The 15,070-nt window shown below is 39.2% G+C and overlaps 2 protein-coding genes and 1 long non-coding RNA gene across 6 annotated transcripts; 1 reads left to right on the forward strand and 2 right to left on the reverse strand.

Annotated features, from left to right (window-relative positions):
• Positions 1-761: 761 nt before the first annotated feature.
• Positions 762-2,830, reverse strand: LOC106311381 ((+)-neomenthol dehydrogenase-like). 2 transcript variants are annotated; one of them, XM_013748571.1, is made up of 5 exons: positions 2,812-2,830; positions 2,355-2,397; positions 1,802-2,063; positions 1,450-1,632; positions 762-1,157 (listed from the first exon to the last, which is right to left on the reverse strand). In XM_013748571.1, the coding sequence occupies exons 1-5, from the start codon at positions 2,828-2,830 to the stop codon at positions 762-764; spliced, it is 903 nt and encodes a 300-aa protein (XP_013604025.1). The 2 variants fall into 2 exon arrangements, with proteins under 2 accessions (XP_013604025.1, XP_013604024.1); XM_013748570.1 differs by lacking the exons at positions 2,355-2,397; positions 2,812-2,830 and adding an exon at positions 2,164-2,235.
• A 3,017-nt stretch (positions 2,831-5,847) lies between these two features.
• On the forward strand, positions 5,848-7,243 carry LOC106311629. The gene is made up of 2 exons (XR_001264069.1): positions 5,848-6,149; positions 6,742-7,243. It is a non-coding gene; the product is annotated as an uncharacterized LOC106311629 (long non-coding RNA).
• Positions 7,244-7,311: 68 nt separating this feature from the next.
• LOC106311627 (probable phosphoinositide phosphatase SAC9) lies at positions 7,312-14,002 on the reverse strand. Of its 3 annotated transcripts, none has more exons than XM_013748861.1 (14): positions 13,911-14,002; positions 13,723-13,795; positions 13,044-13,639; positions 12,806-12,938; positions 11,374-12,584; positions 11,193-11,300; positions 10,931-11,101; positions 10,587-10,829; positions 10,006-10,446; positions 9,060-9,863; positions 8,719-8,916; positions 8,188-8,637; positions 7,871-8,104; positions 7,312-7,780 (listed from the first exon to the last, which is right to left on the reverse strand). In XM_013748861.1, the coding sequence occupies exons 2-14, from the start codon at positions 13,739-13,741 to the stop codon at positions 7,499-7,501; spliced, it is 4,890 nt and encodes a 1,629-aa protein (XP_013604315.1). In that variant the 5' UTR covers positions 13,742-13,795; positions 13,911-14,002; the 3' UTR covers positions 7,312-7,498. The 3 variants fall into 3 exon arrangements, with proteins under 3 accessions (XP_013604315.1, XP_013604316.1, XP_013604317.1); XM_013748862.1 differs by having other exon boundaries at positions 13,907-13,988; XM_013748863.1 differs by lacking the exons at positions 13,044-13,639; positions 13,723-13,795; positions 13,911-14,002 and having other exon boundaries at positions 11,374-12,589; positions 12,806-12,909.
• Between the last annotated feature and the right edge of the window lie 1,068 nt (positions 14,003-15,070).

A 15,070-nucleotide genomic window follows, 5' to 3' on the forward strand; every position in this document is an offset into this window, starting at 1 on the left:
GGGTCGTTGAATTAATTAGATGTAGCGACTTGTTCGAGGCCACGATCAATATTAAATAAAAATTGATAGGCACGGAGAATCGCTTATTGTTGTTGCCAACCTTCAAGGCAACTCACGCCATTTTATTTTTGACGTCATTGCTCTGCAAATTGGCTTTCCTTTAAATAAAAAAAACAAGCCTTTATACCAAAACCTTTCAGACAAAACTAGAAACACTAACTAACCATGAAAGAATCTTCGAAACCATATAGAATCCCTAGCAAACCTATACGATGAAAAAGTAAACTAATAAGGACTTAAAACTCGAACTTGAAGATGATGAATCTGAAAGGCACCATCTTCGTGAACTATATAGAAGAAATAGAAGCGGCTGAGGAAACTGAAAAACCCTAATGTATAGTTCATTAATGGGCCTGAGGCCTAATATTAACTCAATATGGGCTTAGCCCCTTTAGGTAATTGCTGTGATATTATTAGCTAATGATATAGTGCCATCAACCAAATCAAATCAAACTCTAATAAACCACCACCTCATACATTCATTTATTCGACTAAATACTTTTATTGATTTTCAAAAACAGAATTGTTGTTTACAAGCTGGTTTAAGAAGCTATTTTACTCTTATACATTTATTTATCTATCAATACATGCACAAATATAAAACAATTTAGTATATTAATTCGCATAGAATTATACGAATATTATTTACTTTGCTATAGTAATCAGTTAATGACTAATCATAACGATCTTAACTATGAGAATCACAACCTGGAAATAATTTTCTTGTGCTCTAAGAACATAAAAAACTTGCCGGAGGTCAGCTTCTCCGGTGGAAGCAAAACCAACGTGGCGATGGTTGCGGCAACATCCTCCGCCGTGTGAGTTCCCTGACCACCGGTCATAGACGTGCGTGTGAAGCCAGGACAGAAGCAGTTAACACTTAGTTTTTTGCCGTTGTAACGTCGAGCCAAAACTCTAGAGTAAGCGTTCAAAGCCATCTTGGAGACTGCGTAGTCCGACCAATTTTCTGGCCATCCTTGCTTCTCCCACGTCCCGCTGCTCACGTCTTCTAGAAATTGAGTCACTGTCGCATCGATTTGTTCGTTGTTAAGCTCTTCACTTTCTAGGGTTTGTCTTACACTAGGGTTTCTCAGTTTCTGTATGCAAAGGAACATACGAAATGTCAAATAGCATGCATAATTGATACTAGAAACAGTGGTTTTAAAATTCCATCAAAACTGTTATGAATAAATTTTAATAAAATAAACTTTTGATATTGCATGAATATACAAAAACCAGTATCTCTGCTTAAAGTACAAGTAGTGTTATTCTATAAGAAATTATATGATTTAGTGTGTATTTTTATTTGATTTTCCGTAAAGTTATAATATGTATGAATTGTAAATATATTTTTGTTAAAAAGAGTAGCTAGGAGAAAGAAAATATTACGTTTAATGAGCCAAGCCTTGAACTAATGTTAAGGATGCGGCTAACGGAGACCAATCGACGGAACAACGGCAGCAGCGCCTCCGTTAAAAGCTTGGCACCGTAAAAATTTGTCTTGATTATGGTCTCTGGCTCTTTGATTGAATTATCACCGACGGCGTTAAATGAAACAGCGGCGTTGTTCACCTGAGCAAAACAAAGGATGTGGTGTGAGTGTCACTAACAATTGCCATAATATGAATAAAAAATGAAAAACAATATCATGGACTATATAATAAAATATGATCGATTAAATGTTTCTGAAGAGAAAATTGTAATGCTTATTATATTCAATGCAAAGACATTGTGTGATTACCAGAATGTCGAGTACTCCAAAGTTGTGACGGAACCAGGAGACAAAGGCAGCGATGGAAGAAGGATCGGAGACGTCGAGGCAGTAGAAATGAACGTTTTGAAAGCCGGCACGGCGGAGGGAATCGGCGGCGAGGCTTCCATTTTTGGCGTTTCTGGCGGTTAAGACTACCGTTAGTCCAAGCTCCAGTAACTTCTTCACCACCTCAAAACCTATACCTTTGTTTGCTCCGGTTACAACCGCCGTTGTTCCTTTCGACCACCACCTTCGATAATCACAATCATTATCAGAGCCAAGTTAAAACTTGTTTATACAGGAAGAAACTAAAAATATATACAATAATAAAACAAAAGGGGTTTAAGAACCTTGATGTTGGAGGAAGAGGATAAATTAGATGATCCATTCTTATTATTTTTGTAAAGGAAAAATGTTTTATATATGATCTTGATGCTAACAACGAGTTGATGAGGGGGTTATATACGTACTACGAGCTTATATATAAATGAAAATCACAAGACCAGGGTTTAAAAAATTATAAAAAGACTTGGATCTTAACACATGCATAATATTTATAATATACATACATAACATATATATGGATTTGCTTGTGTGTAACGGTGTCATGGTATATCAAGAATAAAATAAGTCTTTTTATATAATAAAATATATATCAAGAATGCAAGAACTCGTGAACATAATGCTGCAAATCATGTAAATTCTAAGAATATTGTAACTGTAAAGTCCATATTGAGTCAAAGTGTCCACACCTTATAAATCTTCGAATATTTGACTTTTTAGTTTTCCTTTTCCACGTTAAACTTTTTGGATGGCAAACAATGGCTTTTTTTTCTGTGTCTCTGAGATCATTAATCATGTGTGATGTGAGAATTGCTTTGGCGAACTATATACAATGCTAAAACTATTAAAAATCAATTGATTTTTCATGTGTCTCTGAGATCATTAATCATGTGTGATGTGAGAAGCTTTGGCGAACTATCTGTATACAAATCGTAGTAAAGATGTAACATCCATTATTTCACTACGATTTGTGTTTTTTTTTTTGTTACAAAAATAATGGATGAAAATTAATAAAACTAGAAAAGTTATTTAGGTAAGTGACAACTTCCGTGTGATGTGATGATATAGCTAAATTTTAAGATTATACACCTCTATGTTATTGTAGGTTTCGAATCTATAGTATTGCATCTTGGGTGCTAATTAACATTTGTATATTAAATACTTGTGTATTGGTCAATAACTTGATGTATAAATGATGGCAAAATTTGAAAAAATGTATTTATGTATTTGTGACCCCTAATTTGATAATAATAATATTCATTTGTAGGTTGATCAAAAAAAAAATTCATTTGTATTGTACCATATATGTTATCGGAATCTTGAGCAAGATTGTACCCTTTTACATCATAAAAACTCAATCCACTTTCTTAAACAATCCGTATTATATATTCTTTAAATTTATATTTAGTGAACGACTTCGACGTATAAAAGCTTATTTCTTCAACCTGTCCTGGTGTTAATTAATAATTTTCTATAAGTTTAGTACCTATTTGGATTCCTTCAATGTTATAGTATCAGCTAGCTCTTAAGAGTAGTTGATATGTGTATGTAAATGTAATTACATTGTTCTGGAACAAAAAACTATTAAAGGAGTTGATTAATATTGACTAGGAATCTTTAATTAATTTTTGTTTAATGCTTTTCGTGCATGCTTCAATTAAGAAACCCACTTTTCAGTTTAGAAGTATATGGAAGTGAAACTATAAAATTTTGTAAACAATTATCTAGGTTGAAAAATCATTCCAACTTGATTGGCTAGTTTTTAAAATAATACATTTAGGCCGAGTTAGTGAGATATAGCCATGTGCTTGCTTCATTATTGTCTTTACTATATCATAAAGCTTCACTTTATCAAATATAATATGTTGTCGCCACTTTTGATGGCCTCTAATTACTGGAGCATTGTACTTAATACTATGTAATTTGCATCCATTTTTTTAACTACAAATTTAGCTGCTAAATCTAGTTGTTTTAGAGTCTCCATTTTTTATATTTATAAATATAGTCCATAATTTTCTTAAAACAAAATACTTTAACGAGCAGTTTGTTAAAGTGTATACAATTTTTCAAATTATTATTTTATGTGTGTTTTCTCTTCAAATATCTTAAGCGTGTAAACATAGTGAACCCTGAAAACTTTTAACATATAGACTATCGATGGATAGTCAGACACTTTTCATTATTTTCCTTAATTTCAAAACATATAGACTTATTTTCCTTATTGATAAACATGAATTGCTTAGCGATTACTCTACACAACTAATAGTAGAATAATAAATTCGCAGAACTAAGACCTAGTTCCGTTTACTGTCTCAAGTCTCAAGCTGCATTTAACTCATCCTGGTCTTCTCAGATAAAAATGGAAAAGAAAGATGGCTTTAAGGATGATCTTATAACCATTAACCATATCGCTATTAAACAGAAGTGGTCAAAGCTTTAAGGGTTTGGTGAGCCAAGGGAGTGAGTTTGTCAGGGGATCGTCCAAGTCAGTCTAACTAAAGTTGTTTGATCAATAAAAGTACTGGAGATTTAACAAAAGTTACAATAACATACATCAAGGTTCATGATTTGCACATTGTGGTATATGTTTAGATAAATAACTCAAGAACATCTGTGGTCAGTGGTTTAGGTATAGAGTTGGTGAGGAAGATTATGAATAATTGAATATTATCATGTATAGAAAAGGGAATCTTTGTTGACCAAAAATGAAAAGAAAAGGGAATTTTTCTGGATTAAAGACATTAGACATCCCATAAACTAACCCGAACAACAAAAAAAAAAGACATTAGACATCCCATAAACTAACCCCAACAACAACAAAAGAAAAGAATAGGCCTAAGAAGCCCAGTACAGATTAAAAATGGGCCTTTATAAACACTTGGCGTTAGTCAGAAACGTTTAGCGCAAAACAATTTAAATCAAACTCCTAAAGTAGCAATCATCGAGCCACCTCCAGATTGTAGACGTATGCTTGAGAAAACGGCTCGTTTGGTACCCTTATCAAGCATTTTGCATTAGAACCTCCTCAAGGGATCACGCTCAAGGAACTTGGTAACATGAAGCTAACAGCAACGTTTGTGGCACGGTATGGCGTGTATATTTTTGGCCGGTTTGATCAAGAGAGTGGCTACGAATCCTCATTTTGAGTTTATCAAGGACACTGATAGCAAGTTCGGTTATTTCACTCAGCTTGTTGTTGTGTATTCAAGAATAATAATGCGGAGTAAGAGGAAAGGTGCTTGTACGGGGACCCTTCTTAAAGGCTTTTTCGACCGGCTTCGAACTCAGGGCCGGATCTGAGAATTTGGGGGTACTTAAAACATTTCTTAAGAACGCTAAAATTTTGGGGGCCGGAATCAATGTTTGGGGGCTTAAACCTATGCAAAAAACCTCTAAAAATTTTGGGGGCCGAGGCCAATGTTTATGTAACGATCCGGTTACCGTAAACCAGATTTGAGAATTTGTTTGTTTAATTATTGGACCAAACCAACTCAAAGCAATTTCTTTACTGGTTTAATGTAAACCGTGTAGCTTACATATTATTAATACGTAACTTCCTCTTCTAAACCTAAGATCGTGTGACATCAGCCGTTATTCACCATCGTCTTCTACCTCTCCACCACGGCTCAAATCCTTGAGTCATCTCAGTCCACCGGAGATCCATGCCTTGATCGTCGCCGGTTATTCACCACCGTCATGATCATCTCACCGGAGGAGGGTCTGAGATCCTTGCCGCGCCGGAGCCTTCATCACCCTCGTCATGGATGTGATCATAACCGAGAGATGCGGAGGAGACACGATCTAAACTGGAGCTGCGGCGTTTAAAACCAACCACCACCGATCCGTTCCCCGCGAACCATCCATCACCGAAGAGCTACCGCCGTGATGTCACTACCCTTGCTAGACCAAGATCAGTCGCAAGTGCTTTGTGGTTGGTTTAATATTGATCTGATAAATGAACGTGAGGAGTCACCGTCTCAACACCGCCGACCACCGTTCTGCACCACCATGAGTTGTTAGTCATCGTAGATGGAGCCGTGTTGTCGGAGTACGAGAGCCAATAACGTAAACCCAAGCCGTGATGGTTGAGTGTCCTCTTCTCAATTTCTTGTGCTACAAGAAATTCACTTATATAATTTAACCCTTAATTGGTTCATGCCTAGGGAAACCATCGTGGACTTAAGGTGTGAATTATTTGATAATTAATTCTTGTTAAATCCTGACCGAAGAGGTTTGTTGGACAAATCCCGAGTGTTTTCTCAACGTGGCTAAGGTGAGGGTCTTGGTCTTTTCCCGAACTTCTCTTACACGGCTTAGGAACTCGAATACGTATAATTTATTTTTAATGTGTTTTGTCTGTGTGAAATCGAGTATGTCATTGTTTGTTTAGTTTTTAGGTTCTTTGCTTAAACCGGAACTAGGGTGTTAGATGGTTCAACGGTGCTTGTTCATTTATAATTGATAATATATATATATATATATATATATATATATAGTATATTGAGGTGATTTAGATGTTAGCCGACCATGGGTGTGTCGGCCAGTACATTGGGTGTGGTGGATGCTGCGGCACAGCGTAGTCGACCTGTTGTGCCAAGGCTTTGAGGTCGATAAATCGTCTACTGGCGTGTGTTACCGAACACATATTCGGTGGTGTTTTTGGCATGTTAGTGGGCAGCGAGTGTGCACCTCGCTAGGACCGTTGTTTGATCTCTGAGTACTTTAGGTACCATGTTTGCAACGTGTTAGGATTAAATTATATTTATTCGGAATGCTCTGTCCGGATCCATGGACTTCGAGTTTAGTATCCCATACCTCACTGAGTGACTTCCCCGTTACTCACCCCTCTATCTTCCCCATTTCAGGTGAGACTGACAAGTATATGATATTTGGACGGATTGGTGCTACTGAGTTTTTTATTCGGATTTTTATTTGGGCTTAGGATGAGTGTCAGTTGTGTATATGGGCTATTGTGTTATGAGATATTGTTGGTGGCACGCTGTTTTCCAGATAGGAGGTGACGGGTGTCACAGTTTCATTCGGCTGTCCACAGATCCGGCCCTGTTCGAACTCAACTGGAAAAGCAAGAGGGAGTGGAGATGGTTGAGAGTAATTTGGATGGTATTGTGGGTTGTGTTGACTATTTTCCTCACATGGAGGATCAAGTGTCTTGTGCTAACGTGCCACCACCTGATCCTTTTGTATGGGGATGATGGAGTCAGAGACAAAAGCTCTTACTCATGTTCTGTTTCTATTATCTGAAAAGTATCTTTAATATTGTGATTATTCTATTTTCTTGCAAAGTTTTTGCAGTCTTCATGTTATATAGATTATATAGCAGATGGTGTCGCTAGAAATTTTGATAAATAGCTAACACAAATGGTGGTCATTGACAGCTTAACACAATGTCAGGAACATCAAAACCACTCCACATATAATAAACTAGTTTTTTCTTCTTCTTCTTCTTCTTCTTTATATCCCTTTGATGCAAATACAATCACAAGGTAATTAGTACAAGCTGATTCTTAGAGGAAAAAAAAATAAAAACAAAACAGAATGTCAGACCACAAAAAGTGGGTGTGTGGATCGAGCCAAGTTACCAGCCAATAAAAAGAGTAAAAATCAGACAGCAGAAAGACTAGCCCATTTGCCTACTTCATAAGGATCAGCATAGTAATACAGCTTGATCCTGTTTGCTAAAGACAGCCCTGCAGCAAAAGGAGAAGCCCTACCACTCAAATCATCAGTCTCTGCAGGATCATCAGCTAAAGCTGCAACATCTCCAAGCAGCTTAAACGATACTCTGCGTCCTTGAACTTGCTTAGGGAAGTCGAAATACATCTGTGTTCCAACTCTCGCTTCAGGCAATCTGTATTCCGCGATGGTCACCATTTTGTACTGATCCTGCAAGAAAAAGTTTCCAGATCCACAACTAAAAAGTTACAAGAAGATATTGGTTTCTGAGGACTAAAGACGGTTGCAGAGATAGATTACCTGAAGAACAGATACTTGTATATACAAGACGGCAGGAGAGACGTGCCTATCTTCCATTATGATACTCGTGGGGTCCCAAATGTCAACTACACCTGAAGAAGGCGAGTGGGTAACACGAGGCTTAATGGCGTTAAAGGCATCCAAACGGAATCCAGAAGCTAAAGGTGAACCAGGTTGCAGATAAAGTTCCAGGACTAGATCATTAGCCATCGGTCTCTCAGCCTCGAGTGGTATCTGAAAGAGAAAAAAAGTGATAACAATGAAAATGCCATTGAGAAAGGCTATAAAGAATCAGAGCATGTCTTCAAGGTACTAACCAGGAATCTATTCAAACGTGGGGGTCTGTCAAGCCAATTTCTTACGCTCATGCTGTCAACACTTTGTAATGACGCAAGTGCTTTGTCCCTCCTGCTGTTTCCACTGACAAGGATGCGTTTTGCATGAAGACATGGTTCATTCTCAGTCGTAGCTCCAAAAGAAGCACGCCGAGGGATTGGTGGGGCAAAAGGGTTCTCATCCAAAGACAAGAGATTAATGTTTCTGTCCAAACTAACTGAGCTAGATCCAAGCCGAGGAAGACGCAGTGTCACCCATATAATGCGGCAACGGATAGGATTCTTGAAAGCAAATTTTATATGCCTAGGTGCTCTACCAGACTTTTCTGGACCGTAAAGCTCAGGCGAAGATCTAACAAAGGACTGCACATCCCACTTCCCCATCAATGTCCGTGTTTCCTTATTTATGTCGTTGCTCGCCCAAATTTGGACCTGCAACGTATGAAACCATGCCATTATTGCGGCCGCATCAACGGCATGTGATACCAATTGAAGATAGAAAAGTCAACTTACGGTAGGAGCATCGGCATCAGAGTAACCACATGGACTAACGAGAAGAATCACACTGTTGACATCTGAAAGGGTATTGAGAATGATGACAGCTTCAACAGAGCTTGAAGACGGAGGAGCTTTCCAGTAGGAACTACTTGAAGCAAGGTTCAGAGGGGTGAGCAATGACAAAAATGGTGCTGAATCAGTCCCAGTTTCGACCTACATTGCATTATGAAAACATCCAAAAGGGAGAAAGTATGAACAAACCAAAACAGAGGAACCAATGATATACACTGAAACATCTATAGGAACAAAGGCTAGAAGTTCAGCCATAGGTCTTATGTAAGAAGGCAACTAATTACCTTATGTAAGAAGCTTGCATATGGGAACTCAGCTAGTGATTCCTCTTGACCAAGAATTTGACGAAGTACATTAAAGTCTTCTGGCTTAGGAGAAGGTTGACCTCTAACAGCAAGATGATTCGCAAGGTTAGATCCAAACACCTCATTCAGAGCTTCCCGACAAGCTTCATCAACACGGCCACTTCTTCGCAAGCTGACCAAGACCCTAACGTAATCTACAATCAAGGCTTCAAGTACTATCGTGTTGCAGCAATTTTTACACATGTACTGATCTGAACCTATAGAAGTAGCAGAGCCATCAGCAAGACTTCCACCTCCATTCGCGTTGTCCCTGGAGTAGGATTTTGAAAGTAGAACCGCTCCTCTTCCGGCACAACAAGACTTGCAAGCTTTCTTCCTACACTGTAAACATAAGAACACTGAGCCTGGCTCTCCCCCCAAACTCTTGGTAGTAGATCCAACTGAATTTTTGTTGACCTCGGCTCTGACTTGACACACTCCACCGTTACAACCCTCACCAATTCCGTTAATATTCCAGAAATCTATCACACTATTTTCCAGCTTCTCTAAACCAATAGAAGCTATAAGTTTATCTTCAAGAGAAGCCTGGCCAAGAACTGCAAGTGCATTTGCTATTCTGCACAATCTTCCAATATATAACTCGTCGTGTGAAGAGTTTGGATTAATGGTAGCAGGATCAATTCCAATTGATAACAGTGCCCTATCTCTTTCTGCTGCAGAAATATTTAGACGTAGCCGTTCAATTTCAAGCTTCATTGCTTCTATAAACTCAAGCTTCCTTCCCTGTATTATAATAGACATGCAGAAATTAAGTTTACCATTAAAATGGCAGTTTAAGAGGACATATAACATCTGAGATGAATAGCTAAACCAAGAAAGGAATCATAAGATCACAAATGGTATGTGACAAGATGAAGTAACATACCATGTTTGGACCCATAACGGACTTCAGACAATTTAAGTACAGATGAGAACCACTCTCTCTAGGACTTTTATCTTGTGAAGAAGACATGCTGGGAACAGTTTCAGGACCACTATATTGAACAACTGCTTGGTCTAAGAAATCAAGCATGTCATTGCCTCCACTTGCAACACATTCCACCGCTGGTTGTGGGAAGGGGTCAGAAGCAGAAACCTCTCCTGTCAAAAGGTCAAGCAGATTACTAGGAAACGGATCATTCTGTTGTACTGGTGTGGACACAGTTTCAGTCTGTAAAGTTTTTGCGGCAAAAGGATTAGAGTCAGAACAAGATGAAAAAGGAACTTCATCTTCTTTTGTTTTCCCTGCAATCTCAGCCAATCTTCCTCCGGTACGTTCGCTAGTAAACATTCCTTTCCATGGAAGAGAAACTCCAAGGACTTCTATCTGAAGAACAAACACAATGCAGAAAAAGTTTTGTTTTAAACTGTTTTTTTCTTCTTCATGTCCCAAACTAGTTCAGAGCATGATGAAGCTATTAGATAAATCATCAATTTTAGCATAGAAAGTAGTAAATTAGTAATTACCTGACCAAGAGTCATGGGGATTTTGAGAGAACCAGCTGGATAAAATGTAACAGAAACTACACGGGTCAAGAAATCCAGTTGTCCTTCTAGTTCTTCAAAATCATACAGCAGTGAAAGACTTGAAGTATCTTTTTCATGAAGACGTGCACCAGCTCCAGTAATAGCAATATCCTCATCACGAATTGGCCCTGGTAAGGGTATCAGAAGATTTGTACCAGTCGCACACCGCGGTATCGAAGCATCCTGTCCAAAAACCAAAAAATACAGACAATCGTCATCCAGTCGAACTAGCTTGCATGCACGTCTACATGATACAATAAAAGAGAAGGGACAGGAGAGTCAACCTGAACAACTAATTTAAGGTCCTCTAAGTGGCGTCCAGTTTTCACGTTCACAGTGGATGGACATGTCAAATCATCAGCACCGTGTGATATTGTCAGTACAAGTTGACATACATGGCAAGGCTCACTGAGGTAGATAACTAATTCAACAGCTTCTGCAGCTTGTGGACATAACTGCAAAGTATGTAAAAAGCAGGGGAAACTTTTAGCTCAAATTTTTGAGGGATGAGAATTAAGAGGTAATGTTTTATCCAAAAGGAGGTACCCAAGTTATGTCCTTCGTCTTGATACTCAGCAGACTGGACCCATCATTGGAACTTTCAGACATGCTAGGTACAGGTTTCAGAAAGAATCCACCTGGTCGAGAAAGTACCTGACATGAAAAAAGTTCCAGTGAGCAGTAACATTAATATAGCGGCAGTGAAAAATTGTATTAGTTTGCTTACATGTAAAGGCTGTACAGGAATCGATGGAAGATGCTTGAAAAGCCTCATTCCCAGAAACATCTCCAACTGCTTTTGCCTTGAACTATCAACCATTGCATTTTTATATCTTCTCTGTAAGGTAATTTTCATGTTTTTCTGTGCTGCAGAGAACTGTTTAAACGCTCCTGATTCTTCACTGAAGATATTGAGAACTTGGCTGTGCATAGCTTTTGAGCCAGTATAGAGGGTCGCATGGATATCACCTTGTTGCAGAAAAAGATCCGCGAGCTCAGACACAGGAGACAAGATGGTTGATCTCTTAAACTCCTCAAACCTCATGTCAAGCCTCTTCCATGGTTTATCAGGACATGGATGACTCCATGTTGTTGTCTTAGTATTGTGATCTATAAAATAAGATTTTCCAGTGACTGCATCAGCTCTTTTCTCCCATCCCGGTGGAAGAGGAGCATTATAGCTACTCCCAGAATTATAGCCATATCCAATATCAGTATCAAGTGATATTCCCAGCCTTCTACATTGCTCTACGAACACTTGAAGACCACCGAAGAAACTAGCAGCATTTGTTCGATCCAAAGAGTCAGCGCAGTTGAAGCGTATCACACCATTCTGATGAGATCTCAAACAGAAGGCACCTTCTACGTCATCAACACAGATCACCTCACCTCTGCAATCTTTCAGTCTTTGTCTGGAAGGCAAATAGTCGCCTTCAGTGATTCCTATTGCCATAGTTGGAGATTTTAGATACATCCATAACCCTTCAATCGTCTGCTGCTCCCCTTTTAATTTCACACTGGCGTGCCAATCATAATTTATCAAATGAACACGAGTATAAGGAAGCTTTCCACCGGATTTGATGAAGTTCATCGATTCTTCAAAATGTTGGACCAAGATAGATTCTGATTTCCCTTCTCCACTTCTTAACAAGTTAATGCACACAATAGGAACAAAAGCCTTTTTCTTCTGGTTTTCCCCAACCGGTGCATCTAGATTCCTAGTGTCGTATCGCTTGCTTAACCTTTGGTAATACTCTGTGCTTCCTTTATACGGATCCTTAGCTGCCACATAGATTTCTGCTTCTGCCGCGGTCATCTTCAGTTCCGCACCCCACCATATTGGTATTGTGCCACGTCGCCAAATGTACGAGCTAAAAGCAATGCTCTGACCATGCTTTTTAGGTGTCCATACAAGCTGCTCACACTCAACTTCGTTACCTGCACTACACATATGCTTCTAAAATTAGGCCCTACTCAAATCCGGAGCCACATTTACTTCAAATGTATTCCTGTCGTTCAGACAGCCATTGCTTTTAAGAATGCCATCGAAAATAATCCATACAAATACCGTTTGGTAAGTACAGCGCCCAACCAAAAACATTGAAAACTAATACTACCTCCGTTCCTTAACAAAAAAATAAAATCCGAGAGCATCTCACCTGTGCCAGAACATGAATTTATGCCCCTAGCTAAGTAACGAGTCCCTGGATGCAGCCTGCTACGACGGGCCATTAGAGCAACAATCCCTTCTAACTGACCTGAGCTTCCAAAAGGTCTATACTCTGCAAACCCCTATAATCAACAAACAAATAAGAAGACATGATCTGATGTCAGGTTATCTTAGAATATGAATTCAAATGAAACCCAAATCTGATAGCTCATTAACAAAGGACGAACCTGCAGAAGAATGACACAGTGTTCAGGCAGCCCAATATTCTTAAACGGCAGAGATAACCATTTATTCCAAACGAATTCATCATCAGGGCTCTGCACTGGCACACGGCTCGGGAAAGGCCTAGTGATATCCCTAGTATCACAAAAGTAATGCTTCCCATCAATGTCAAGCTCCGTCAACTCCTGAATATTCTTAACTTCACCTTTCCCCTGAGGCTGAGGATTGTGCAACGGCACTTTAACCCACTGACTCTCAGCCACAGTGTACACGCATCCACCACCAGGCAACTCAGGAACGCTCGGATTCAGCTTTGTAGCAACAAGAAGCATCCCAAAGCTGCCCAAAACAGCGTAACCGAGTATCGCCCTGGCGTAAACCGAGCTTCTGGAAACTCCTCTCGATCCGTTCGTGATGTAGTCTACAGCTTCGCGCTCTGACTTGAAGTTGTCAAGACCAGGCTTCCCGTTGTAACGGAGGATACCAGTGGTGGGGTCTATGTAGATGACTTGAGTGTCGGGTCTGGAGAAGAGGCTTGATATGATGTAGACTTCGCCAGAGTCTAGGGTGATGACGACTATAGATGTCTTCTGACCATTCCCTACAACAAGACAAAGTTATTTAGCGAATCAGTTATAAAAATTAGATCTTTCGATAAGAAACGGAATGAAAATGGGAATCTACCTGGTGGGTGCGTATCCATCTGAACCCAAGAAGATATCACGATATGGAAAGGTTCAGACTTTTCTCAAGATCACTGATGAGAAAAAAACAAACAAACAAAAGGTTCAGACTTTTCTCACAAAAAGAGATCTGAGATTTAAGAGAATAGAGAGATTCGAATTGAATGATTAGGGAATGTACTCACTCACCTTGCAAGGAAGCATGATCATCATCAGATGCAAAGTTTCACGAAAGTCATAGGGGACGAACAATCGAAGAAGAGAAGAAGCAAATCGTCTACAACGCACCCCACAGAATATAACAATTATATAGTATGACACGTGTTGTTTTATCTATTTCTGAAAAAGGACAGAAACTATTTAAAAAGTTCGCATTAGCCCTAATAGTTGTAAATTGTCCATAATTGACCAATTTAAGAAGCCACGTGATCATCTTTAGTTAGAGCATGAGCATCGACGGTTTATAACCGGATCACGGGCTCGGGATCATAGGCCCATTCGATTAAAAAAAAATGTTTATTGGGTTTAATATCGTGATCCGTCTCTTGCGGGTGAACCCGTATGATACGGGGTCAAGCCACGCGTCGATAGCAGAGTGGACACGCGAGTCCGCGTGTAGACGGAGAAAAAAAGGGATTCGCGATAGATCATTCATTTTCACTTCTCTCTTCTAAAACTAGGGTTTCGTTCTCTCCCTGTCGATTTTTCGTGCGAGGCGATAGCCGGATCATTTTCTCTTCTTTCTTCGATCTAATCGACGTCGTACTCTCTCGTAGACGATCTGAGGTGAGTATCCACTAGTTTCACCGATTGATTCAATCGTTTGGGGTCGAAAGCGTTTTAGGTTAAAAATCGATTTGGGGGTTTTGATTTATGGTTTTGGGGGTTTTGTCGTAGGGTTCGAAATCGAAAAAGGGGTATAGATTTCTGGTTTAAAATCGTCATGCTTAAAATCATCATGCGGGTACGTTTATTTGGGATTTGTAATCGATTTAGTTTATAGTTAGGGTTCTAAAAGGAATCGTTTTTTCTGATTCCCGCAGCAGAGATAAGAGATTCAAAGAGGACAAAGGAGTACATCAACATGCTCTCTTCTGTGGCTGATTCAGAGTACGGGATTACGACGAGGTGTCCCTGTGGTGGCAGTATCATTCACGAGGTTCGTCGGAAGGACGAATACGACACGCTTCCTGGGAAGCGGTTCTTCACGTGCAAAAACTACGAGGTACGGTACGGTTGTTCTTAATTGTATTATGAAATTTTTTTTTTAAACGAGATTGATTATTGATTCAAAATTTTTTTTTTTTCTTACCAAGGCTGATGGGTTTCATTATCGTCAGCCTTGGGTC

Source organism: Brassica oleracea, chromosome C8 (assembly GCF_000695525.1).
Source record: "Brassica oleracea var. oleracea cultivar TO1000 chromosome C8, BOL, whole genome shotgun sequence".
Classification (NCBI taxonomy): domain Eukaryota; kingdom Viridiplantae; phylum Streptophyta; class Magnoliopsida; order Brassicales; family Brassicaceae; genus Brassica; species Brassica oleracea.

Coding starts and splice junctions, on each gene's coding strand:
- LOC106311381 (XM_013748571.1), bottom strand. Junction 2,064..2,354: donor ATTATAAATATTATGCATGT/GTTAAGATCCAA, acceptor TGATTATCGAAG/GTGGTGGTCGAAAGGAACAA. Junction 1,158..1,449: donor CAAGGCTTGGCTCATTAAAC/GTAATATTTTCT, acceptor CTTTGCATACAG/AAACTGAGAAACCCTAGTGT.
- LOC106311627 (XM_013748861.1), bottom strand. Junction 8,105..8,187: donor CACGTTTGAATAGATTCCTG/GTTAGTACCTTG, acceptor TTTCTCTTTCAG/ATACCACTCGAGGCTGAGAG. Junction 7,781..7,870: donor TACAAGTATCTGTTCTTCAG/GTAATCTATCTC, acceptor TTTTTCTTGCAG/GATCAGTACAAAATGGTGAC.